The sequence below is a fragment of the Acanthochromis polyacanthus genome, chromosome 12, assembly GCF_021347895.1.
Source record: "Acanthochromis polyacanthus isolate Apoly-LR-REF ecotype Palm Island chromosome 12, KAUST_Apoly_ChrSc, whole genome shotgun sequence".
NCBI lineage: Eukaryota > Metazoa > Chordata > Actinopteri > Pomacentridae > Acanthochromis > Acanthochromis polyacanthus.
The window spans coordinates 2513078-2540700 of NC_067124.1; the positions used below are offsets into that span (position 1 = coordinate 2513078).

General features: G+C 41.9%; 1 protein-coding gene across 3 annotated transcripts in view; it reads right to left on the minus strand.

Moving 5' to 3' along the window:
- spire1b (spire-type actin nucleation factor 1b) overlaps positions 1–23466 on the minus strand; it is a 54120-nt gene extending 30654 nt beyond the window's left edge. The window contains exons 1-3 of one of the 3 annotated variants that reach the window (XM_022209816.2): positions 22872–23466; positions 17579–17607; positions 1476–1706 (exon numbers count right to left, since the gene is read on the minus strand). In XM_022209816.2, coding sequence (XP_022065508.2) covers positions 1476–1706; positions 17579–17607; positions 22872–23235 — 624 coding nt within the window. In that variant the 5' untranslated portion in view covers positions 23236–23466. The remainder of the gene's footprint in view (positions 1–1475; positions 1707–17578; positions 17608–22871) is intronic. The other 2 variants (XM_022209817.2, XM_022209819.2) reach the window with 2 other exon arrangements.
- Between the last annotated feature and the right edge of the window lie 4157 nt (positions 23467–27623).

Below are 27623 nucleotides of genomic sequence, written 5' to 3' on the forward strand. Positions count from 1 at the left end.
ATAGCCACATCTTCCATTACTGGAGCCAGTGAAGTCATGAGTTCATGATTCTCCTCCCAGCTCGTAGTTAGCCTACAGCAGGGGTGTCAAGATCCGTTCCTGGAGGGCCACTATCCTGCATGTTTTAGATGTTTCCCTCTTCCAACACACCTGATTCAAATGATCAGGCTTGTTATCAGGCTTCTGCTGAGCTTGATGATAAGCTGATCATTTGAATCAGGTGTTGGAAGAGGGAAACATCTAAAACATGCAGGATAGTGGCCCTCCAGGAACTGAGTTTGACACCCCTGGCCTACAGTATATCAAATACTGCAAGACTAAATAGACAACCTCTGCACTGTATTTTACCTATTTTTCACTGAAAGCAAAATAAACATGATGCTGTATTAAAATAGTCTTGAAACTAGCAATTGAGATCACAAACTCATTAGGAAAATGTTTACTTAAGTAACAGATCATAGGAGAAGTCAGGTCATTTTCTCATGGACTTCTATACAATCAGACATCTTTGTGCAACCAGAGAAGTCGCCCTCTGCTGTCCATTAGAAAGAAAGAAAGTCTAAGGCTGTGTCCGAAATGGCATACTAACGTAGTACTCATTCTAAGTGTGATGTCAAAATAAGTATGTAGTGCGTTCACATTAGATAGTATGAAAAGATTGAGTACGCGAGAAATACCCGGATGTATACTATATCCGGAAAATTTTTAAGTATGCGCAGTGACCACACTAGTCATACTCAACCGCCCAATAATGCTTTGCGAGCTACCCACCGAAATGGAAGCCTCCGCAGGATCTTATTTTATTTTATGTGGTTAAGTAGTCATCCTAATCACCCCACAGATGTGAGAAATAGGCGTTTTCTGACCAACGTTTTAAATTTGTCAGACGCCTCACAACGTGCTACTGAATGCTAGCAGCTAGTTGCAGCAGCTCGCTTTGCATACAGAACAAGTAGCAGCTACCTCCAGTAGTCTGCAGCTACAATTGAAATGATTCACATAATCTGGCTAATAACTGCATGAGGAGTGCCGGCTTGAAATTGCCACATTAATTATGCGACTGTTTGTTAGCGTAAAATCGACCTGAAGCCGGACCTGAAGATATTTGATAGCCGTACTTCCAGTTTTTGTCGTCGGAGATTTGAAATGCATTATGGGAAACGTAGTAGTATACTACAGTGTGAACGGTCGGCATTCTAATCATACTTATAGTACGTAGTATACAGTATATACTCATTGAGAATGTAGTATGTAGTACGTTAGTATGCGATTTCGGACACAGTCTAAGTTTTTCCTTACTGGCTTCATTTTCAAAAGAGGATCTTATCCCCATCTTCTATATACAGTTTTCAGTTTTGCATTTCCACTAATAACTAAAAAGGTTTGGAATCAGACAAATGAGGGGCTGGTAAGCTAAAGCTTAAGCCACAACATCACATTAAAAAAAAACGCAATCACTTCTCAGAACTACTTACCTTTAGGATATCTCTGTAGCCGTGAGCAGTGGAGATGTTATCATCCTCTGCCTCGTCCTCTTCCTCGATGGCCTCGTAGCCTTCGTCAGGGCAGGCGTCCTTCTCGACTTCGGCCATGTTGGTCATGAGGTCGATGAGCTGCTCCAGAGGAGGGCTGAGCTCCCTCTCCTCATTCTCCTTCAGCCCGTAGTCCAGAGCCTTGTAGATCATGATGCCCAGAGACTCGATCACCTGCAGGAGGCCAGGAGACAACCAGGCTTTTATGCCACAGCTAGCTTTGAGTATAAATAGATGTTTACTTTCATCTGTTGATCTAACATTGTGAAAAGCCTACAGTGTACAAATGTGCCACACACTGCAAGTTAAATCAGTATTGTCACAGCTCCCTTCTCACCCCCGTCCTTCCCACCTGACCTCCCCAATACCCTTTTCCCATCTGGTTCTTCCTCCCTCTCCTGTTCCCCTGCCCTGTCTGTCTTGCCTGTCTCCCATCCACTCCTCTGCCCTGTCTGTCTTGCCTGTCTCCCATCCACTCCTCTGCCCTGTCTGTCTTGCCTGTCTCCCATCCACTCCTCTGCCCTGTATCTTCCCCTACAGCTCGGTGCCTGAGTGGAGTTTAGCTTCTCAGCTGACTCCACTCAGGCAATCAACCACCTCCACGGCTCCCGGACAGCTGAGAGACATCACGCTGATTATCACCCCTGCAATAAGAACCGGCTCATCCTTCCACTCCCTGCCAGATTGTTGAACTAAGACCACGCAGTTCAGTTCACTCTCTAGCCTTCTGCATTTTCTGTTGAGTTCCTGTCTTTGTTTTCTTACGCTGTTTTCTCCTGCCTCCTCACCTAGGTCAGCTGTCCGGGATCCCTGCCGTCCTCCTTCCCCTCCGGCTCTCCCCAGCCCAGTCATCGTCGGTTTTTCCCTGCCTGGACCTCCCCACTCCTGCCTGGACCCCCATTCCTGCCTGGACCCCTTCTGCCCCTGCCTGGACCCCCCTGTTTCTGGCCAAGACCCCCCACTACACCAGCCGCTCCTGTACCCTGGATTTTCCCCCCATCGAGCCACCATTTCACCTCCAACAATAAACACTATCATTCCAGCCAGCCTTGGTAGTGTGGCTCTCTGCTTGGGTCCACCCGCTCGTCCCTGACAAGTATCTTATTATTTAAAATGTATTATACAGAAACTAATATTACATATTATTTATTGTCTACGTGCCTTTTGTTTTGCTTTGTATGTTCTGTTGTTCATCTGCCGCATGATTAAAAAAATGGATTGAGCCTTTGTTATGTAATATGATCCTCTTTTGTGTGTCAAGCCTAAGCTGAATATCTGTAATATTCTGACCTCGTGACTCTCCTCCAGCATTCACACAAACACACTGGCTGGCCTTTGACAGGTCGACCCTGGGAGCAGATTACTGTTGATCTTGTGATCAAGTGACATATGAGGAAAAAGACCATCCTCATGCCATACAAGTTCTCAAGCAAGTCAGTGCTTTTAGCTATTACAGAGGAAAGTATCATCTGCTGTTTGTTTGACTTTAAATATAACAACTTAAAATCATAATCCACCGAGCTTTCAGCATCAGAAAGTCAATCAGGGTCATTTTTCTGACATTCTAAAATACAGTTTTGCTTTATATTGGTTTAACTCTCCATCTGTTGAGAGCAGAGCAAATGAACCAAAATAGTAAGGCTGTAACCGCAAACCAAAGAGGTGTAAAAACTTAAAACCTTCCATACTACTCAGGAGTAATCAGGCAGCTACAACCTTTTACTACTACTGCAGGAATCATCCTAAAAATGCATAGATACATGTAGTTTTAACTCATCTTTTAAACAAAAAATGCCCAAAATATATTTAATAGCAGAATGTAAACGTAAACAATAATTTTTTTTTTTCATTCACAGGAAGTTGTTCCTCTCTAAGACCATTAATGCTGTTAACCAGTTATAAAAGAGTGTGAGCTATAGCTGGCTATACAATAATTACATAAGGGACAGTCAATAAATAAGCATTAGTATCTTGTAGAACCTACACTACCGCTCAAAATGTTATTTGTGACGAATGTGTAAGAAATGACTTTATTAAAACATGGGTGACAGCTGCAATGTGGCCGGACTCCGTTTCACACAGTTTTGTTGTGAATGAACAGACAAGTTAAACCATGGTGCATAGGTTGTAGTGTCACACTTACAGAGGCCCATGAAATGTGAAAACTGGACACATTTTTGTGATATATTTTTATTATTTTTGCTTTAAAATGTCTTTTTGCTGTTGCAGCACAAAACAAAACAGAAATAAGTCCACAGCATATCACCTTTTCATGTGAGGGGCACGTAAAACAAATTGTTGTGCTTCCATCTGTTTTTAAATTCTCCAGATTTTTTGCGAGTCCGTCTTTTTTTTTTTTGCTTTGTGAAGAATTTTGAAGCTGGTTTAAAAAATGTGCTATATAAATAAAGATTCTAATTATTATTAATATTACACTACCATTCAAAAGTTTGGGGTCACTTACTGTAGAAATGTCCTTTTATTTTGAAAGAAAAGCAGTTTTCTTTCAATGAAGATAACATTAAATGAATGATAAATCCAGTGCAGACTTTGTTAATGTGGTAAATTCTAGATGGAAACGGCTGATTGGATAAAAGTGGGCGTTTTCATGGAAAACATGAAATTACCTGGGTGATGCCAAGCTTTTGAACGATAACGTATCATTTTAACGGCAACACTACTCAACAACACCACAGATTTGACAAAAAGCAACAACTAAATTCATAGTGAATGAGTAAGTATGCCAAGCAAGGCTCAATACTGCAAGTAAGAGACATTATGTTCAGGTAATGGCTGTCTGGACGGTAGAAAATGCTTTCTTGAATATACTAAGAAAGCAAACACTATTTCTTATTTCAGGGGTGGATGTATGTGGGTCAGGAGATGGAGCGTTTGATTGTACCACTCTTCTGGAATTGTGAAAGTCATGGTGGATAAAGCTGGTGCTGCCAAAGCCAAGACAAAAGGCAAGAGTGGGAAATCACAGAGGGGATTATTCTGCAGCCCTGAGCACTCAGAAAAGGCAGAGAGGGAGCGAGACAACATACAAACCACCGAGAGAAAAGAGATTGTGAGGAAAAGGGACTGAATGATACGATGGGGGATGGAAGGGGGGAGAAAGACACAGATCAGAGGGATAAATATATCAGGAAACGTGGGGGAAGCAGTGAACGACATGATGCGAGTCACTGGAGGGATAAGAGAGGTCAAGGAGGGCAAACAAAGGGGCAAAATCGAGAGAAAGGGGGCCGTAAAGGGTGTGTGTGCAGACATGAAGCTCCAGGACAGATCAATGATGGAGGGGGGAGGAGTCATATGAGAGATCCCCCCATTAGAGCTGGGCTTCCTCAGGGGGGGAACGGCTGAATGCAGCCTCTTTGTCTGAGCTCCACCCGGATCCACACACTCAGTGATACATGACACCTTGCAACCACACACACATCCATGTATTCCTCCAGGGACCTGCTTTAACCTCAGGCAATCACAGAGAATTCCCCTTCAGCAGACACAGCATGTAGTAGACAATATGACAGATGTGGATTATCCCCACCTGCCCAGTACAGTGAATGGATTTATGTGATAAGTATGTGGATTTTGGGGCCTCTATTTCCTATCTACAGTTTTCTTAGCTATCATAAAAACTCCCTTTCAAGAATTCAGTCAAGGGTTGAAACAGAACTTGACCTGCAAAGAGATTAAATAGAAAAAAATTACCTGAAAACCTTTCACTCAGTTTTCTCACAGCAAAGATTAAAAAGATGCTCCTTTTGTATTATGTTATGGTCCTTTATGTTAGTGCCCCTGGTGTTTAACCCAGCGTCAGGGCATGTTCATTGCTCTGTTAAAGAAAGAAATGGACCAGCCTTGTCATGACACCAGCATTCTTTTGAAATCAAGGAGATTTAGGTTTTAGCTCATTGTTAGCACAAGTTTTGTAGCCTGCGCTTTGTACATCAAAAACTTAAAACTGACAGTAAATAACATATAGATTTTATAACTATGACTTCCTAGCTTTAAAAATACATTATACATCTTCCTATATTGGGCTGCACAGTGGATTTGGTGGTTAGCGCCATCGCCTGACAGCTAGAAGATCCCTGGTTTGCATCCCGACCTTCCTGGGATCTTTCTGCATGGAGTCTCCATGTTCTCCACGTGTATATGTGGGTTTCCTACAGCTTCTCCAGCTTCCTCCCACGGTCCAAAAACATGCTGAGGTTTATCTGAGGGGCCATCATTGTTTGTCTCTATGTGTAGCCCTGTGATAGACTGTTACCTGTCCAGGTGTCCCCTGCCTTCACCCTCAGTCAGCTGGATAGACTCCAGCCCCCCATGACTCTAATGAGGATTAAACGGTGTATAGATGATGGATGGATCTTCCTACATTCCATATCCTTCATTTTTTTTTAAACCAATTCTGTTTCTTCCCTTTTGAGACTGCAGGCTGAATGACATGTTTATGGTTAACAGAGTGTAGCTGGGTCTCTTATTTCTTTACTAAAATAAAACAGTGATAGTCTGAAACATCAGCGACTGAAGGATCCACTGTAAAGGTCTGCTAACTGACAGCTGCAGACACCAGGATGCATAGTTGTTCCTAATGCACTACTTTCTAGTCCATCTGGATTCTGTTTGTTTCATACAGAATAGGGAGATCAGCGTTTAAGTATTCTGAGCACACGCACCACAAATCAGATCATAGCCCATTTTGGCTGCTTAGCACATGCACAGCTGATGCCCCTCCAGCACAGTGGCCGCAATGTGCACATTAAAAGTCATTAAAAATTAAAAGGTGCACATAAATCTGTACAGACCCTTATGTACACCCTCTGATGATGGAGATGTGACCCTCATGCAAGTATAGCACCAGCTTAGATCAAATGCTTTTTGTAATCTGATTCCTAAAAATTGTTTATATTTTGTTCACATGATGCATTTTTCTTAAATCAAGTTACGTTTCATCAAATAACAAAATATAATAGAACTGCTTCCTTCTCCACAGTGTTCTGCTTCTTTTGTTCTGGACCCTGGAGCCCAACAGAAAATTTCAGATTAATCTGGTCATGGTGTCTCGTCTTTACAAGTTTTTATTAGAACACTGACATTTTGGACTTTAAAAATATTAAGGTTGCAATTTGTGTCAGCAGACATGCAGTGTGGTTAAATATTAGACATTAATCTAGGAATCAGAAGATTTTACTTAAACTTAGATTATTTAAAACAAAAACACTAGTGTTGTTCAAACACTGGTTTGTTGCACATTTAAATCAATTCAATTTCGCATTTTTGTTTCATAGTCTTCTTCTTCATCATCTTTTCCTTTCGGCTTTTCTCTTCAGGGGTCGCCACAGTGAATCAATTGCCTCCATCTAACCCTGTCTTCTGCATCTTCTTCTCTCACACCAACTACCTTCATGTCCTCTTTAACCACATCCATAAACCTCCTCTTTGGTCTTCCTCTAGGCCTTCTGCCTAGCAGTGGTAAACTCAGCATCCTTCTACCAATATATTCACTCTCTCTCCTCTGGACATGTCTGAACCATCTCAGTCTGGCCTCTCTGACTTTATCTCCAAAGCCTCTAACATGTGCTGTCCCTCTGATGTTCTCATTCCTGATCTTATCCATCCTGGTCACTCCCAAAGAGAACCTCAGCATCTTCAGTTCTGCTACCTCCAGCTCTGCCTCCTGTCTTTTCCTCAGGGACACTGTCTCCAGACCAAACAACATGGCTGGTCTCACCACAGTTTTGTAAACCTTTCCTTTCATTTTAGCTGACACTCTTCTATCACACATCACACCTGACACTTTTCTCCAGCCGTTCCAGCCTGCCTGTACACGCTTCTACTGCTACCTCTCCGAGACACTTCCATACCTGCACAGGTATATCATGAGGACCAAGTGCCTTTCCACTCTTCATCCTCTTCAATGCCCTCCTCACTTCATCCTTACTAATCTTTGCTACTTCCTGGTCCACAACAGTCACCTCTTCTACTCTTAGTTCTCTCTCATTTTCCTCATTCATCAACTCTTCAAAGTACTCTTTCCATCTTCCCATCACACTATTGGCACCTGTCAACACACTTCCATCCTTATCCTTTATCACCCTAACCTGCTGCACGTCCTTCCCATCTCTGTCTCTCTGTCTTGCCAACCTGTACAGATCAGTCTCTCCATCCTTACTGTCCAACCTAGAATACAAGTCATCATAAGCCCCTTGTTTGGCCTTTGCCACCTCTACTTTCACCTTACGCTGCATCTCCCTGTACTCCTGTCTACTCTCTTCAGTCCTCTCAGTGTCCCACTTCTTCTTAGCTAACCTCTTTCTCTGTATCCATTCCTGCACCTCCTCATTCCACCGCCAAGTCTCCTTATCTCCTTTCCTTCCAGATGACACACCAAGTACTCTCCGACCTGTCTCCCTGATCACATTTGCTGTAGTTGTCCAGTCATCTGGAAGCACCTCCTGGCCATCCAAAGCCTGCCTCAACTCTTTCCTGAAAGTCATACAACACTCTTCCTTTTTCAGCTTCCACCATTTGGTCCTCTGCTCTACCTTTGCCCTCTTCATCTTCTTCACCACCAGGGTCATCCTACACACCACCATCCCATGCTGTCTGGCTACACTCTCACCTACCACTACTTTGCAGTCACTGATCTCCTTCAGATTACACCGTCTACACAAGATGTAGTCTACCTGTGTGCTCCTACCTCCACTCTTATAGGTCACCCTATGTTCCTGCCTCTTCTGGAAGAAAGTATTCACTACAGCCATTTCCATCCTTTTTGCAAAGTCAACCACCATCTGTCCTTCTGCGTTCCTCTCCTGGATACCAAACCTGCCCATGACCTCCTCATCATCTCTGTTTCCTGCACCAACATGTCCATTGAAGTCTGCACCAATGACAACTCTCTCACTTCTAGGGATGCTCTGCATCACTTCATCAAGGTCCGACCAGAATTTCTGCTTCTCCTCCAGCTCACATCCTACCTGTGGAGCATATCCACTAACAACATTGAACATCACACCTTCGATTTCTAGCTTCAGGCTCATCACTCGATCTGTCACTCTTTTTACCTCCAGGACATTCCTAACAAACTCCTCCTTCAAGATAACTCCTACTCAATTTCTCTTCCTATCTACACCATGATAGAACAACTTGAAGCCTGCTCCTAAACTTCTAGCTTTACTACCTTTCCACCTGGTCTCCTGGACACACAGTATGTCCACCTTCCTCCTCTGCATCATGTCAACCAGCTCTCTACCTTTTCCTGTCATAGTTCCAACATTCAAAGTCCCTACTCTCAGTCCTAGACTCTTGATGTTCCTCTTCTCTCTCTTCCAACGAACACTCCTTCCTCCCCTCCTTCTTCGACCAACAGTCGTCCATTTTCCACCGGCACCCTGTCGATAGCACCGATGGCAGTCGTTGTTAAGCCGGGCCTCGACCGATCCGGTATGGAAGTCATACATTTGATTTGCATGATTGATTTGGCCAAAGTTTTACGTCGGATGCCCTTCCTGACACAACCCTCTGTATTTATCCGGGCTTGGGACCGGCACAATAAGACACTGGCTTGTGTCCACTTGCAGTTACATTGCATTTTTGTTTCATAGTATGCAATAATAATAATTAAAATCTTTATTTATGTAGCACTTTTTAAAATGCAGGCATAAAATCATCAGAACAGAACAGATCAAAGCACAACAATGTGTTTCACGTGCACCTCACATGAAAATGTTGTTGACTCATGGTCCATTTTGTTTTGTGATGCAACAGCAAAAAGAGATTTTAAAACAAAATAATGAAAATATATCACAAAAATGTGTCAGATTTTCACATTTAGTGGGCCTCCATTTCCCTCCTGTTTGTATCGATGTAAGTGTGCCACTAAAAAATATGCACGGTGGGTTCATTTGTCTATTTTTTCATTACAAAAGTGTGTGAAACTGTGCCCTGGCCACATTGCAGCTGTCACACAAGTTTAATAAAGTAATTTCTTCACAAATAATTAAGTGCAACATGCAACTAACTGTAGGAAATAAGAGCAGTTCCCGTGACTGTGAGGCTAAAGCAAACATGTCTCCATTCTACTTTAAAGTCTCCCCGACTGGTTCCCAGGCGACCAAGCGGAATGATGGGATGGAAAGAAGGAAAGGGTGAGGATAAAACAAAAAGAACAGGACAAGGAGAAAGAGTAGGAGAAGGATGAAGATGTCAACTAAAGGAGATTTAACGGGGCTGCGGAGTCACAGCAGCAGCCATCATCTAAGGCAAGAGCAGCATCAAACCGTTTGGGCTTAAATTCCAGGATTCCTGTCACGTAGAGGTTCAGCAAAGGCACCAAAGGGACAAAATCCAAAACATTTAGAGCACAGGGTAATGTGCGTCACATTGGTTTTCCTGAGGCCACTGAATCACTGTTGTCCAGCAAATACCTCGTAACCTCACCTGAACCTTTCATCAGACCCCATGATAGAACAGACTGGATGAAACTAAAGTTTTACTCTTCTTATTTCATGTTTAACCTCCTAAGACCCAAGCTTTGGTTTGTATTTCAGTTTTTTCCTACTTACTTGGGATAAGGAGTAACCAATAAATATAATAACTGGATAATATCTAATATCTGATTATTATGTGTATTACATTTACATTATATATATATATATATATATATATATATATATATATATATATATTTATTTTTTATTTTTTACAAGATTTACATTGTTATTACTATTATTATTATAAGCAGTAGTAGTAGTAGTAGAAGCAGTAACATTAGCATTATTATTAGTATTAACAATATATCCTTTTGGAAAAAAATAAATCAAAAAACAAAAACATGTCCACATATGTGGACGGCAGGTCTTAAGAGGCTAATGGTATTCAAATTTCCCCATGAAGTCAACAAATATTGAAATTGTGATGGTGAAAGACAGAAGTTTTTTTAGTGCCCTTCTGTCCAACATACAGCTCATATCCATCCACCATCCAGCTACATAACTAACACTACCACTCACAAGCAATGACGGTTCTGACCTAGAAGACTGAAGTTATTCATTAAGAAGCACTTGAATGTTATGTTCAGGTGTCAGATTTCACTTCAGTCAAGGTCAGATTTCACTACAGCTTTGCAAAGCAGCATGACCTCAGCTGTAAATGTTAACACCCAGCAAGATGATATGACCACAGAGCTTTGTGTTTCTAAGAGTACAAGTAACATCTAGACGTTGTCCTAGTTAAAGTATGCTACACATGATGTAACAGGGCCGTTTGGGTGAATACAGCCAGGTGTTTCCTTCCATACATTCAGTGTTTAGAATGTACATTTTCCTGCAGTCAGAAGTCCAATATAACATTTAATCCAAGCAAAGACCAGGCGATGTGAGCTAACTGCTTCAAATGATTTAAACATCAACAGTCTGTGTCTATGATAGGACCAAAGCTAATTTATCTTATTGATATTGAGAAGTATCATAAAAATATGAAGCTACAGATACAGAAAAGACACAGTAGGAATCTGTTATCCAACTGTTCGTGATTTATTTTCTGATGTCTAAACAATCAGTACAGAAATCATTTCAGTCTATTCATGCACATCATGTAATCCAGCTTTGAAATATGTTGAGACAAACCAACCTCATGACGACACAGTTTTACTGAGGAGATCTCTTTGAACATGGAAATAGACACTCATTAAGAATCTGGGAAATATTTTATTTTTAGATATGCAGCTTTGTGTGGCCAAACAAGAACTTTTCCAATTAAACACCTGAAATCTAAGAGATCTACTCTCTCATATGCAAAAGCCATGTATGACTGCAAGCCAGGCAGCAGAGAACTGCTATAATTACCTGGTAAACCAGTTTGAATTAAAGGATTGTGGAAACAAAGATGGGATTAAAGGCATTTATATTTCCTCATTAGTCAGTCCAGAGAAATTAGGTCACACAGTGAAAGTAAACAGGAACTGATGCCGACAAACGAACAACCACTCTACAGCAGACTGTAGTCACTTAAAGCATTTGTCTCACAAACTAAGTTATAACTGATTATTTTTGTACACTTTTCTGATGACAATAGCACAGATCTAGGATCAGTGCCAAAACACATGATGGCCTTTTCTTTTTATCAGTGACACTAATGAACAGTTTAGTGTTTCTTTTTATTCAATTATAAAGATGAAGGTTAGCGCCATAAATAAAGATGCACTGTAACAAAATGTGAAACAAAGAGTACCCTAATTTTTAATCCAGTTGACATGTGTAAAGCATGTTTAACCAGAGAGAAAACAAACTGCTCAGCTGAAACTGAAGACATTAAAGGTGATGGTTTGAGTTACACTAAATGTAGACATCAGCAGGAAAACACAGCCCCAGCACGAGCATGCCACATGTTTAATGTTGACCATGTTCCTAGCCTCATATAACCAGACTTAGATCCACATCGCTGAAGAATGGTCTGGCTACACTCATTCCATTACAGGGGAAAAAAACCCTCTTCTGTGTTTCTTTAAATAAACCACAATCATTCTATGTGGCGCTAAGCCCAGGATACAGCAAAGTTGAGCCTGCAAAATAGTGTTGGGGGAGCTGATGTTCCACCAAACCACCATCCTTGCACTCAGGAATGCAAACACTTCCATTAAAACAGTTAATCCACCAAAAGAACCAAACAGGCCGGCCTTATTGCACAATCCAAATCTCTGGTTAAACCTGTCTTTCCCAGCGTGTAGATGGCTGCTCAGAGGTTGTTGTTGTTGTTTCCCATAAGGAAGGGGATTTTGAAAAGGGTAATATGCAAATTACACAACATGAGGAGAATGTTACATGAAATGTGTTGTGGAAATGTCCGACTTATCCCTACAGTTTACATCTGGTGAGTCAGGCTATCATGCTCACTATTAGTTAGCTTAGCATGTTAGCGCGCTAATGTTCACAAAATAACATGAAGTACAACTGAGGCTCAGGGAACGTCATTCATTTTGCAGGACAAAAAAACAAAACATTCAACTAAGTTTTTTAAAGTCAAACATTTAAAAGGTCAGAGGTTCAGTAAAGTCATGAAGATTCATCTTACAAGGACTATGAATGTGTCACTAAACGTTAGTGGTGATATATCAAACAGACACTGAATTATTTCACTCACGAACGGGGGGACTGAACAAAATCACATCCTTACAGATGCTAGTGTGCATAAAAATCATTTGCATTGTCATGTTTTTTCATCCCACTGACATGTGTCTCTAAGATGTAAATGGATTAAATTGGACATTATAATAAATTTTTGCTCATGGAAAAGACAGATGGACTGTAGATTTGTAAAGAGCACTACCAAAAATCAACATAGAAAAATAATCATTAACTGCAATGATACAAAAATCTCAGCTACTTAACTCTCTGGGTCAAAGAAATAAAATTAAAGTAACATTCTTTATTTTGGATAAAGAGTGCGTCTTTACAATATAAATAGTCCAGACTGGACATATTAAGGGAGATTTTAAACAACCAAAGCAACAACAGGAAACTATCAGGCATTCATGATTCCTCATCTAACAAGTCTCTAACGTGATTTTAGAATCAGTCCACTGTTCACGCTGTTATACGTGACTTCATTAGTGTTCACCAGGAGGCAAAGTTTTGAATAAAAAACAAAGGCGTTACATCAAATTCTTGTTTCTCATGTTGGTTTGTTTGGCGTTATAAATGCAGTGCACAAGTCTCCTTTAGAACGGTACGTATTCTCTCCCTCTCTAAAAGTCCAGACTGTGATATCTTTTGTTCAGTTTGAGCCAAGATGGTAGTAAGAAAGAAAGAAAGAAAGAAAGCCTTTCGTTACCAAGAAAGATAAAACCAGTTCAACTGTTTGGAAAAAAAAGACTTTTCTGTCTAGAATTCTGAAACTGCATTATGTTCCAAAAGTCAGCGAGTAATCGTGGTAAATAGTCGTGATCCCAATATTGACCGATGTAATTAAAAATATAACCTTTTGCTATAACCGAGCAGCTTTTCTAAATAATGAAAACAGTCAAATAAATGTTTTCTGAGGTTCTTCTGCTGTGACCTCTGACTGTTATATGACTGGGCAGGGTTGCTCTGCTTTTTCTAGCAGATGTAGGATCCACATGTGTTCACGTTCAAAACAGAGAGCTTTGGAGCAAAAAACATACATAATCTGCCTTATTTTTTTATATTCTAAATTACTCTGTTTTTCATGCATGCAAAAACCCTGTAGAGAGCAGAAATGCTACTGAACATTAAACCTGCTGAGAACTGACTCCTGACTGAATTTTCTGTTTGCATTAAACGCTGAATGTGACATGAAACTCTAATCCTTTTCCAGACTTTAAAGCTCCAGCATGAAGGGAGCACGGGGCATACATAGTTAAACTTTGACAGGAGGGATCGTGATAAAGCACGGGATCACAGGATGAAGATTCATCAACAAATTCCTTGTTAAAACCAGCATACCAAATTATTACATTTCACTGATTGCATATAAAAGTTCTAACGAATTTCATCCATTTTCAGTGATCTTAACTGTAGCGATTAATGCACAAAGAACCGTATGCTGCAGCATGCTGTGCCAGTCAACTCGGATCATTGGCTATGAAGAAAACAGCATCATCTCACATGTACAGCCGCATCATTTGCAGGAGTTCACACTGTTTGCATCTATGTGCACATGATGTGTGTCAGCTACGGCTACACGTGTGTTGCTGTTCATCCAGCTCTGGGCTAATTCCACGCTGTACGCTAGCAGAACGCCTTCAATTCTGTCAAGCATCAAACTCTACCAACTTGCCTGTAGATTTGTCAGCCATTCTGCCACACACAGCATTGTGAGAACTCATTTCTGGTGCAAAGCTGCTTAGTAGGGATTTGTCTATACAGTTTCACATTCACTGCTTCAACAGTTGACTGTATGTGTATGTGCTTGAGTTATTCACTGACTGTCCATCTGTCTATTACACAGTAATCCAAGTCCAGAACTCCCTGAAAAGTACTGCACACTGTCTCTAATTAACCCTGAGGAAATCCTCAGTCAGTGTGCAGCATCATGCACAAAATACACCAAAGAGATTACAGCAGGAGTAAAATTATTCCGTGTACAAGCCGAGCAAAATATTCCTAAAACACAAAAGCAGAGCAGCTAACCCCCACATACTGTAAGATGTCTTTTCACAAGCATTTATCATAATCATTAACAGCAGCTGAGGACAGTGCAGAGACAGCGTGTGCTGTGGAGGAAGGCCGACTTTACGAAGCCCTTTAATTAGGTCTGAAACTTCTCGCAGAGCCCACATCAAACAAGAGGCCTCGCTGGTTGACATTTCCAACCAGTCAATCAGACACTGCAGCTGGGGGGCTGAAGGAGGAAACAACCAGTTCTCCATATAGACATAAACTATTCACAGATATGTACATTCAAATGATCTAACTTGTGGCAAACAGAGCAAGTACTATAGCTGATCTAGATGTTCTGTGTTTTAAAGCAGCAGCCCATTAATTGCATTGTCAATCAGTCTTGCTCAACCAGTGAAAACAGTTGTATAATATGTTCTGAGACTCTGAAGGAGATTTGTCAAGACTTGAGAAAATATCCCCGATTGGCTTCGTATTAAAGGCTACAGCTTTAGAACAGAAATTGTGCAAGAAATTGAGAGTTTAGAAAGTCTCAGCAAAGAAGGTTTAACAATATATGTTGCATTGTGGGAAGTGTAGGATGCTGTGTTGATTGAGCTTGTGTAACAGTGTACATTCATCCATCCATTCTCTATACACCGCTTTATCCTCACTAGGGTCATGGGGGGTGCTGGAGTCTATCCCAGCTGACTCAGTGAATGCAGGGGACACCCTGGACAGGTTGTAACAGTGTACATGTGATATATAATTCCCGTAGACTGTATATAAAGATGGACGTAGCATCTGGCTCCAAAAAATAAGCCCACCCGGAAGTGTCAAAAACGTCCGATAGGGTTGGCTTTTGCTCCATAGACCCCAATTCATCACCAGAAAAAATAAAATCTGATAGACTGATTTTCTACAGCTCAGGATTTTTTTCCCGTTAGTTTTCATGGTCAAAATGAGAGATCAGGTGGCCGATCTTAAAATAAATCAATACTGAATTTTAAATAAATCGTTAAAGTTGGCGGAGCCAGGGGGCGTGGCTATACTTGATAGACAGTCTTGTCTGGAATGATTGACAGATCCTTTAGAGCGATGCTTTCAGCAGTCTGGCTTCAGTCTGGCCCGCCCATAGACTGGTCCTGCCCCTAGTTGCTCTCTGGTCCAGTCTGTTTGATGACGCTTTTTACGTCACTGGCTCCAAAAAATCCAAAATGGCGACCAGGAAGTAGCAAAATCCGGACTTTTCAACGGGTGATGTCACAGTTAGTTCACGCCTGATAATTCCACTTGCAGAAAGCTGCTTCTGTTTGTTGTTTTTGGCTCAGTGGTGCCCTCTCTGGAGCTGTTGTTGTGTGGCTGGTCTTGGGGGCACGCCGTCAGTTCCAGAGAGACGTCAATGAGGTAGGTCAGAGCACAGCACGGGATCACAAATTTTGTCTTTCGTGTTGTTATTTTATTTGTTTTTTGAGTATGTGTTAAATATGATCATCCGGATAACAAGTGGAGAGTGTTTTCATATGTTTTATGTTTTTATGTGTTCTCTTATATGTGTTTGGACATGAGACACACGGTGAGCTAGCTATGTAGCGATCATTAACTGAATGAATGTGCTCTTTTTCTTTAGTGTACCGTGCTTGAGACAACTGACCTGCTGACCAGTGGTTCCTTTGTTTTACCAGCATTAAACGGCACAGCGCAGCCTTTTTGACTCCTTTATTAAACATACACAACGCAGAGTCGAGGGGTTTGGACCAGCCAGTGACAGAGTGTTGCTGTGCATGGTTACACTTGAGCCAAAGAGGCTAAAAGTCACATTATCTTGCTGAATCTCTTGCAATTAGCCCAACTTTATTGAGGGAATTATATATTAATAAAGTATCTCTTTAAAGGAATAGTTCAAAGTTGTGGTAGGTACTTTAGTGTTTTTTTTTACTTTTCTCTTCAAACTAGCTTATATTAGCTTAACTGCCAGCCGAGACCTGCACAGTAAGTTTAAGACATACATCTACTAGCACCTCAACAAACGATTGATTTGTACAAGTACAGACTAATTACTACATCTCAACAACAAGTCCATCTAAAACGATAACATCTGAGGGAGACAGGTTAGCTGTTTCCACCTGATATCAGTGTTTAAGCTAAGCTACGCTAATTGCCTAGCCTAGCCAATCATGACATCAGCTGTTGCTGCTGCTGCTGAAAGCCACAAACTCTACAACAACACCTTGCACAGGAGATTTACTGCCTGGTATTTGTTTTTACTGCTGTGATGTTTATTTTTTGTGCATGTACAACTTCCATCTTGCCTACTGGAAGAAAATGCAATATATTTTAGGCAGCAGGCAAGCCGCAACAGCTGCAATGCAGGCATCAGGATTAACACACCCAGAGCTTATGACAGTTTTAACCACAGCACTATCTGACACCGGTTGCATTTGAAATACCGGTAATCCTGCAGGGGTGCCCACTCTATTCTAAATTCAGTGTTGTTGTTGCTGCAGCTAGCTAATGCAGGGAAACCACCCATGGAGGGTAAATAATTAAAAAGGAAATCAAGTCGTTATTGTGATAAAGCCACCTCTTATCTCTGCACTGCCACATATTTCCCCTCATAAATATTTTGTTAATTGCCTTGTTGGTTCCTTTCCAGAAACACTGAATTTGCTGAAGTCTTTGAGCAGTAAAAGCAAAGCAAACAATATTCAGAACCAATTACAGGCAAAGTAATCTTTTTGTTTGGCCAAAACATTTCCCTTTTTTCCCATCCAGCAGCATGTACTTCTTTCTCACAAACAGCAGGTATGTGTGTTTTTGACACTACACACAAGTAAAAATATCCACATACTCAAACCTCTGTAACCGTGTGATGATGAAATAAAACTGGTACAATAGGATTACAGTGGAGATACTCACCTCTGTCGTTGTGCAAGGACTGTATTTATCTGCAGGGAAACAGGAAAACAGTGTTACAATAAGCAGTAAACAAGACTAAACCAAAAGCTCATACACACAGATGCATGACAACTTACACAACCTGGTTCAGCTGCTTTGTATAAATACTGTATATATGACTTGAAGAGCTTTAAGCACATGTGTGCATTATTGATATGCATTAACTGAGGACCCGCTGTGAACTAAGATGTGACATGTTTATTATCATGAATAATAAAACTCAGGATGCAGGAAGTTGTGCATAAAGACTGAGTGAGGACTTTACTGAGATAAATCAGGATTCAAGAATCTGCAGTCCAGCACTTTTTTTAAAGATTTTGATCCACTAAATCTAAATCTCATTAAATAGGAGAAAAACATGTCCACAAAATGCTAACATACCAATTCTAAACCTCAAAGTGAGACTTTAAAGGACAATACTAGTCCTACCAGCAACACAATTCCACTAAAATACCAAAAACAACAAAGGTTAGTCAGCTTGACAATATTTTCTGAGTATTGCACACTGTCTGTGGCTCACAGCCCGAAGTCAGTTTACTTCTTCTAATCCAGCATAAAGGAGCATAAATCTTTACCAACTACTTATAAATACACTGAAATGTAATATTTGATATCTTAAAAGGCTCTTGAATAGACAAAAAATGTTTAATGATAACCAAGACTCAAACAGGAAGAAACAGTGGATGTGTTAGTGACTATTTCCAGCTCCTGCTTAACACAAATTTGATGCTCTGCTGACTATTTACAACAGGATAATGTACAGAGTATGCGTTGTACAAGATATAATATTTAAAAAACAGAGAATGTTGTTTTTAAATGTTCTGTTCTGTTTCTAATTTATTATTTGTAGTAGCATGTGACCGGTGACGACAAAACTCTTTCCGAGCAGCTGTGTTTCATCAATGTGCTCCCTTCAGACTGAAGATCCACTTTACTGTCTCCTCAGGCTACATCAGCTCAGCTTTTACTTCATGAACAAACAGCATGATCACAGATGACCCTCTTAACAAATGTCTTTTTTGTTTTGTGATACGTAGCAATGCAACATCACAACCGCTCAGTCATCATCTCATGACCTCAACTTGCATCAGCAGAGGTAAATGCCATCTGCAACAGTAGGATGCATAATGTGTGTGTTTGTGTGTACTGCAAATAGGGTGAGCTGATAATCAAATGTGCCTTTTTTATGGTCCTAAAACATAATGGACACCAGCATGAAATTAAATCTATTTATCACAAGTGTAACATAAAAGCATTTACTGAAGGGCCTTGCTTTCATGATGGAGTCAGACGTGATAGAAAGTGTCGGGTTCTCCAGATAAACAGCTGAATAAAGGAGTACTGGGCAGACATAGCCTAGCCGCGCTAGACAACCCACGGCAACGAATTTAATTCTCTGCCAGGGTGGGTCTAGTTACCCTCCATAAGGCTCGAGGCTGGATTCTCCTAAAACTGGCCGGACCAATCACCATGAAGTGTAGAGTCAGAAGGCGGGCGTAACAAAGTGACAACAGAGGCGCGACGATTCTGACAGAAACAACCGGCGCACAATAAACAGTTATCTTTCGACTCGGCTTTGGCCACAGCCCTTAAAGATTTGAAGCTAAAATTCAACTTGAAAGATAAACAAAGGACGGCACTGAAGTGTTTCATTGAGAAGAAAGACATATTTGGACTTATGCCGATGGGATATGGCAAATCCTTAATATACCAGTTGGCTCCGCTGGTTGGGAAGCTAATGGGACTTAGCCACAATCCGCCGGCGCTCTAGGAACTACGTCAGCCTATTCGTTGCGCTGATTAGTTGTATACCTACCCAATTGCTGCAGAGGGATTTGATAGACAACCTTTTAGCCCGCCTCCCTCCCTGTCAAGCGTTCCTAGACCCTTGTGCCTTCAGAAACATGGGTCTAGCGCGGCTAGGCTAGGGCAGACATGGATCTGACTGACAACAGGGTCTGAAACTAACTTCCTCTGGATTTAACTTGAAGTCAATTTAGCAGATGAGAGCTTCAGAAGCCTTACGATTGCCACAGATTTCTCTCATTATTTACATGAATGGCTCTGGCTGCTTTGCTAAGCTTATGCATCCTGGAAACAGAGTGTGTGCTGAGCAGCACAGATAAATGGCAATTAGACCAACAAACTACTTTGAAAACTGAAACTAACTGCGTGTTTTCACTGATCAATATACCCAGAAAATGCTTCAACAATTACTTAGAACTGCCTAAAGCCATGGTGTGATGTGATTCCCAGCAGAGGAGTAGCTCTAAAGCGATCAGCTGGTGCGTGGAAAAAGTGTGTGCTCAAGTAAACTGAAGAAAAGATCATTTGTGATCACAAGTGTGTGATTACCCAATGTGGAGAAATGCTAAAAAGTAATGGTTAAACAGTTGAAAAACACCGAGGTAAAAGTAATATACAAGCGCTTGAAGAAATAGAAATGACTGGAATACTGTAGATAGACTGGCTAAAATAAATGGATAAACCCCTGAAATAATTAGCTAAAGGTGTAGATAATAGTGGAAGAAGTTTAATGGTCACTAAAACTAGCTAAATGTAATTGACAAACAGTTGAAAAACCTAAATGTATTTTTAAAAAGATCAAATGAACCGCTAAAAGTAGCTTAACATAACAGATAAAAAGAAAAACTCTGAAAACAGTTAAAATATGATTGTAAAAGTAGCTGAATATGGTGAATAAAGAGATGAAAAAGCTAAAGCAACCAATAAAATGGCTACAATATGTAGCCAAAAGTAGCTAAATGCAATGGATAAACAATTGAATACAACTAAAGTCACTAAAAGCAGCTCAGTGAAACAGATGAAAAAACTCAAAGTAACGGAGAAAATGCTCAAGATGTGCAGCCAAATGTAGGCTAAAAGGCTAAACTGACAAAAATGTGTAGGCAAAAGTAAATGACGTGTATAACCACTGGAAAAAATAAACTAGAGGATAAAAATGTTTAAATTTGTACCAAAAAATAGTTAATTATCACAGATTAAAAAGTCAACTCATGGGTGAGTCTACTAGCTAAAAGTAGCCAAATGTAATGAACGAACAGATTTAAACGAGATTTGTAAAAGTAAAGGATAAAAGTAACTAAATGAAGTCTCGTGGGGAAAAAGAGAAGAACACTCCAAACGAATGGCTAAAATGTATAGTAAATATAATGGGTACACAGTTGAAAGACAAGTAATGAATTGCTAGTATTAGCTAAATGCAATGGACCAACATTTATAAACAAGCTAATAGTGACAGATATAAATGTCTAAAATACAATACTGAAAGTAACTAAATGTTGTTGACAGACATGAAATTTCAACTCAAACTCTTTTACTTCCAAAAATGTGATAGCAACTGTTCTATGGACTAATCCCTTTTATCAACAGTGATAAAATCTGCTGAAATGAACACATTTGGGAAATGGCAGGTGAAGGAATGCTTGAACTCATCTAATGGGGCCTTGCTGATACATGAGACTGAAAGGAATTGGAAAACGCTACCCTAATGTACAATTTTACCTTCTACTGAAAAACAATCCACCTCTCTATATTCCACTTCCTCACAGTTAACTGACATTAACCTACATCACCCACTCAAATGGTCAGACACTACCAGCACGTTCATTTGTGGAATAGCACCGTTACAGATTACTAAAGCAGTACACAGCAAACAAAAACAAGCATCAAACATTAAAAGCCTGCATGAAAAAAACGCCCAAAAAGATCTAAAAGCAGTGCAGTTAAAGACATTCTGAAAACATTTCTCATGATGTGACGTTAAACGGGCAGCAGAGGAATAAAAGCCCAGCCTCCCCTCTCCAATGGTTGCTTCCATGCTCCTAAAAATAGCCCATTCATTCTAGCCATATAGACATACAGGCCGCAACCATCATCATCCCAGCTGTGTCTCTCAGATTTGCTCATACAACGTGATTGGACGAAGCCTGCTGTGCATTTATTGAATCAAAGGCCAATGCATTGACTCAGCAGTGTTGCATACCGAGTGAGTAAATTGTAGCTGAGTTAAGAGCGCATCCCCCAGGCCCTCAGGTAGTCCATTACAGGCGGAGAAAGATAGATAGTAGGCATTTAGTCAGTCTGCCCTGCACTCTGCAAATGTAATTAGAGCAGGCGATGAACATGTCAAGCCTTCATCTGACAAGACCCATGAAGCGTTTGGTTTAAGAACATGTTGACATCCACAGAAACGCCCATCCACGGAGGCCAGACATGCACAACACATGCCAGATATACACATCGCAGTGCCATCTGCTGTGTTCTCATTTGAATCCTGGTTTCTTTCTTACTTAGAAAAATCTACTCTACAAGAAAAATTACCTTGAAGCACTGTAGCTCTGCCCCATGAGAGAGGCAAATTACCATAAAGCACGACAAAGTGGACGTTAAAGCACCACAGACACACTGTGAATGCCTAAAGGGACATCTTAAGAATATTGCACAGGTTTTTCATTTGGCACACATTGCTGCCACACTGTCTCCTCTGACTTTCCTGGATATTTTCAGCCTGACAATAGAAGCTCTGTGATACTAGCAGGGCTCCAACTCTTCATTTTCATTGCACTTCATTAATTATACTTATTAATCGGGGCTCACATGTGACAGGGAGCAACAACGCAAAACACTGTGCCCATCCTCTTCCATTCACCGTGGGCATCGGTCCACACCTCGATCCGATCAGTGCCCACATCTCAGCCTGTAATCACATGCTTTAATGGGGTGAAGTGGAATGAACACCCTGATCTGAGATGAAGTGGCAGCTAGAAGATGAAACCACATGATGCCCAGGAACATGTGCCTCTGGTGGTAAGGAAACAGGGCAAATCAGTGGAAACACCAGAGGCAGCAGGGGTCTGTGATGGCATTCCTTTGTGTGTCAGTGATCTGGTCATGTGTAATGGAGCCCTAATGGTTGTTGTTATCCGGCCACAGATTACAGAGGAGGCTAATCCTGAGATGCAAATTAAGCACCTAATCACGAAAAGCATCTAGCAGGCTTGGCATGCGAGCTAAAAATCTGCATTTATTTATAGTAGGACATTGCACTGTATCACCATGATATGCTATTATTCGTAATGCAGTTTTATAGGATGTCCTGCTTTCCTGGGGTGTATTTTAGGTACAGCTTTAACACTGAGAACAATCACAACATCCTTATTTGAAATGCAAGTGATGGCTTGGCCCAGATCTGAGCAGCTTTAAGCACACTCACTCTTACATAATGTTTTACCTTCACAGTCCTGGTGTTCCACCCTCACAGACCCGTCTTTCTGTATCCTAACATCCCCAGATCCAGATATCTTCCTCGGACCCGCCGGTGACGAGGCTCCGACGGCGGCTGCGGCGGCAGAAGAGCTCCTTCTGCCCCGGTGCTTCTTGGCCAGCGTCCTGCAGCTCTGGTAACACACCGCCCATGCCTGTTCCTCGTTGATGGGCTGGTTGTAAAGCCTCAGTATCTCCTCCAAAGACAGGTCCTCCGCTCCGGCTTCCTCCGGTGAATTCATCGCGCTGTGATGCTGCTGCTCATCCCGGCGAGTCGCTGCAGCAGCATCCGTCAGACCTCCGTGGTCCCCGCCGCACCGCGGCTCGGCCATCCTTTCATTCTCTCAGCGCAGGAGGCCCGATGTCGAGAACAGGTCCAGGCCGATGGGCGAGAAGCAATCTGGAGGCATTGATGGTCCGGCTGGAAGCAGCAGCAGCAGATTGGAGGAGGAGAAAGCAGCTCTGTGGTGGCTGCAGCTTCTCCGCCCGACGCTCAGGTTCTGGCAGCAGCAGTCACAAGACGGTGCGTGGATGCGAGCGTGGAATGAACGGAGTGTGTGTTTGTCTCACATCCCGACACAGCACAGCTCACTCCTCCATCACATGATCCCTCCCTCTGCCCCTCACACACACACACACACACACACACACACACACACACACACACACACACACACACACACACACACACACACACACACACACACACACACACACTTACACTTTTCTTGGTATTACTGATGATGGAAAGAATAAACTACCCAGCATAACCAGACAGACAAACTGATTTAAACATTAATAATTCTATCAACCCTGTAAATGAAAAATTGAATCTTACTGAAATAATAAAATAAATACATAGAGGTTTAAATGCTACCAAAGACTCAGTTTTGCTGTCAGAAATCAGAACACATGTTATAGATGCTAAAAATGTCTTAACAAAGCACAGTGAGCCACTACTTAGCTGGTAGGAGTTGAAGGAGATGTGATAATCATGTAGATAGATGAAATAGCTGTAGCGATCGGTTGGATAAGCAAAAGTAAAATGAATAAATTAGTATTTTATTGATGTTAACCAAAAAGTAAATAGGTTCTTATTACACATTACAGTATCTGATTTCAAAAAAAGTTCCTGTGATGAGTGTGGCAAAGAGCCAATAAACAAAGTAGTATAAATGTACTTTGTCCAATCAGAGGCTTCAGCCTGCCTCCTGACTGTTTACTTGTTAGTTGGTCCAGTTAAGGTCAAAGAGCCAAATGGCTGAATCAACTGTCACTCTGCGGATTGGACTGCTGTACTACAGTACTGCTCAGTAATGTCCCAGAAACACAAACTGTGGCCTTCCTGTCAGGTAATCTATGAACCAAGAAACACAGGAAGGATCCACTCCCATCACTGTGAGTTTGTCTTTGAGTATGGTGGGTTGGATGGAGTTGAATGTATTTGAAAAATCAAAGAACATGATTCTCACATACAGTAAACTCCAGGTTCCTCCAGATGAGACAGGGCACGGTGAAGCATGAAGAGGATGGCATCATTTGTGTTTTTGTATGCAAACTGCAGGGAATCCAGTTTGTCTTTGACCTCAAGCCTCAGTAGGTGTAGAATCAGCCGCTCCAGAGTTTTCATGATGTGTGAGGTCAGGCCAATCGGTCTGTAGTCATTTAGTTCAGCCGGACATTTGATTTTTAGTACCAGTACAATACAGGATGTTTTCTGTACAGCAGGCACCTGCCCCAGCTGTAGACTTAGGTTGAAGATCCTGTGGAGAGGTTGACACAGTTGTGCAGCACAGTCTTTAAGCAGTCTTGGACATACACCATCTGGACCAGCTGCCTTCCCAGAGCAAAGTCTCTGAAGCTCCAACATCACCCCTGTCTCTGTGACAGAGAAGGTACAGGTGCTAGAAGGGAAGTGGCTGCAGCTGTGGAGAGGTGTAGGAGACAGAGGAGAAGAAGGAGCTATGGTGGGGAGCATTTAACCTCAATGACACTGACAACCCTGAGTGATCTGTTTGCAGCCCTACACAACCCAAACACCAGCTCTGTAAGTCCCAGGACTCAGTTATAAACTGTAAAGTTACTGCCATGTATGAAGTTGCTGCTCTTCTGGTCCAAAGGTCTGTTGTGCATGAAAAGTATGGTTTTTCTGAAAGCTGACCCATGATGAGTTGTTTTGTTGCATCGTATAATGTAGGCATTTCAGTGCTCATGAAATGATTACGTGAGGGAAGGTCATACCTAGGATTTAGCTGTTTAAGAAGTTGTTTGAACCCAGATTTCTCTACTGTGTAAATGGGGACCATATCCATGCACAAATACTCTGTCACAGCCCTGTTTATTTTCTTTGCTTCTCGTGACTTTGGATCATAATGTCTTTGCTGGTCAAACACTGCTGTTAGCGAAGGCTGTTGGTGTTTCAGTGTCTGTCCACTCTCAGCGCCACTCTGGAGCTGTAAGAGAAACATCACACTTAGCAGACACAAATACGTTTGTATCTTGTTAAATTAAAGCAGTCAATTAGGATTACGCGGGCTGCGGGCATGCCTGCTAACATTAGCAAAAAGCCCCATGTAACATTATGTTTTGGACTAGCGCTAGCTAGCTAGCTTAGTCAGCTAATGCCCTAGCAACGTTACGTTGCCGTTTAGGATGTAAATACAACTCAGTTCAATCATGATCAAACGGGAGCTTACCTCACGAAAATCCTTAAATAGACTGGGATGTCGGTCTTTAAGGTGCTTAGACAAGTTTGACGTGCTGCTACTCTTGGTTGGCACAACTCAATAGCAGTGTTTGGATATCGGTTTGTCTATATCCTTTGCCTTTCCGCGTTCACCTGCTTCGTAGGCAAAATACCTCCAAAAAGCACTTCTACTCTTTTCCCTGTCGACCAGGACTGGCCGCGGAGGCTCTGCTGCGACACTTGCCATGGTTATATTTCTTCATTCCATCATGTTTTGCCGGTAGTAGCCAGACATTAACAAGCCTGGACATGCGGGGGGGGGCGTGGACTGTAGCGAGAGGAGCAGACCATAGGAGCAGAGTATCGATAGTATTGATACTACGGCAAGCTAGTATCGTATCCGTTTACAATGTTCAGGATCGAGTAAGTACCGAAGTATCGATATTTTTGACAAGCCTAGTCCACAGTAATCTGTAAGGTGATAAAGGTGATAAGAAAACTCTTTGTTGAGGGCTTCCGGTGGCCAGGCAACTAAGATGGCAGCATAGAAAGGAGCTCTCGCATCGAAAGAAATGATACCCCGTAATTCGAGTACTTAATCCTATATATGTATTCTATACCAGAAGAACAATGAGCGGGGACAAAAACAAAAAGGTGAGAGTCACATCTCGGAGTCAAACCGACCTGGAAAGTCGAGGTGATGGCGCTGCTAACAAAGCACGAACGGGTGAAAATGGCGACGGGATGGAGGAGAACTCATCTGCTGCCCTTGGCTCACTGAGAAAGGTAGTGAGCGAAGTCGTAGCGGAGGGCATGCAAGATCTTAAATCAGAGATGAAAAAAAAAGTCACAGATGCGAGTGAGTTTTAAAGAGGATATGAAAATACAGCTCGATGAGCTAACTACCGAAATCGACCAACAAGTTAGCGCCGCTACCGGGAAGATAGAGGAGGTGGCTGCACAACTGGGAGAAATGGAGAGGAGCATGGCTGGGAAGGAGAAATGGGACATAGGAGTTAAAGATACTCTATTTCAATTGATTAATAACCAAAAGCTACTTCAAGAGAAGGTAACAGACTTAGAAGGGCGCTCTCGCCAAAATAACATAAGGATTTACGGCATCCCCAAAAATGCAGAGGACTCCTCCATGTTAAAATATGTGGAAAATATGATGCTGATGGAGCTGGGAGACACCGCGGACCTGGGCAGAGAGCAAAGTTTGGGAATCGAGAGAGCGCACAGGGCGCTGGGACCGCAGCCACCTGTGGGCACAGCTCCACGCTCAACAGTGGTCCGTTTCCTCCAGTTTAACATCAAGGAGAAAATCCTCCGAGCTGCATGGAAGAAACCCATCTACATCCAAGAAAAACGTGTGTTTTTTGACCACGATTATGCCGAGAAGGTACAGCAAAGGAGGAAGGAGTACAACCCCATTAAGAAAGTACTCAAGGAAAAGAGGATTCGTTTTCAAACTCAAACTCCTCTTACAAAGATGCGCGTGCACTTCGACTCTGGTCCGGTCAAGTACAACAACGCCGAGGACGCCGCGGAGGATTTAAGGAGACATGGTTTCACAGTGGGGCTGTTATCTTCGCGAAAACCCGAGGACATCACTGTGGAGACCATCAACAACCTTCTACCCTGGAGCACGGCGGGGCCTCGACGTGCGGGCAGAACGCACGACTATCAGGAGAGCGCACGGGAAAGGCTGAAGGTGTTCCAGAGGCCAGACAGAGGGGACGTCACAATGGACAAGTGAAGGTTTTTACTCTCTCCTAACAGAGACATGCTTATTTCTCTCTACCTTGTAAGATGAATGACTCTTGAATTCACACACTCAAATGTCCTAATTACTTATGGATATTAAGAGCCATAGTTAAGAATGTTACACAGTGACCTCCCTTTTTATTTAAATTACAGCAAAGCTTCGATGCAGGTGACTCTCATTAAGCCACCACACTTTTATTCTTTTCGCTCCCCCTTTTTCCCGAGTTTTTTTCACCTTTTCTTTACTGTGGAGGGGCCCCACTTAGT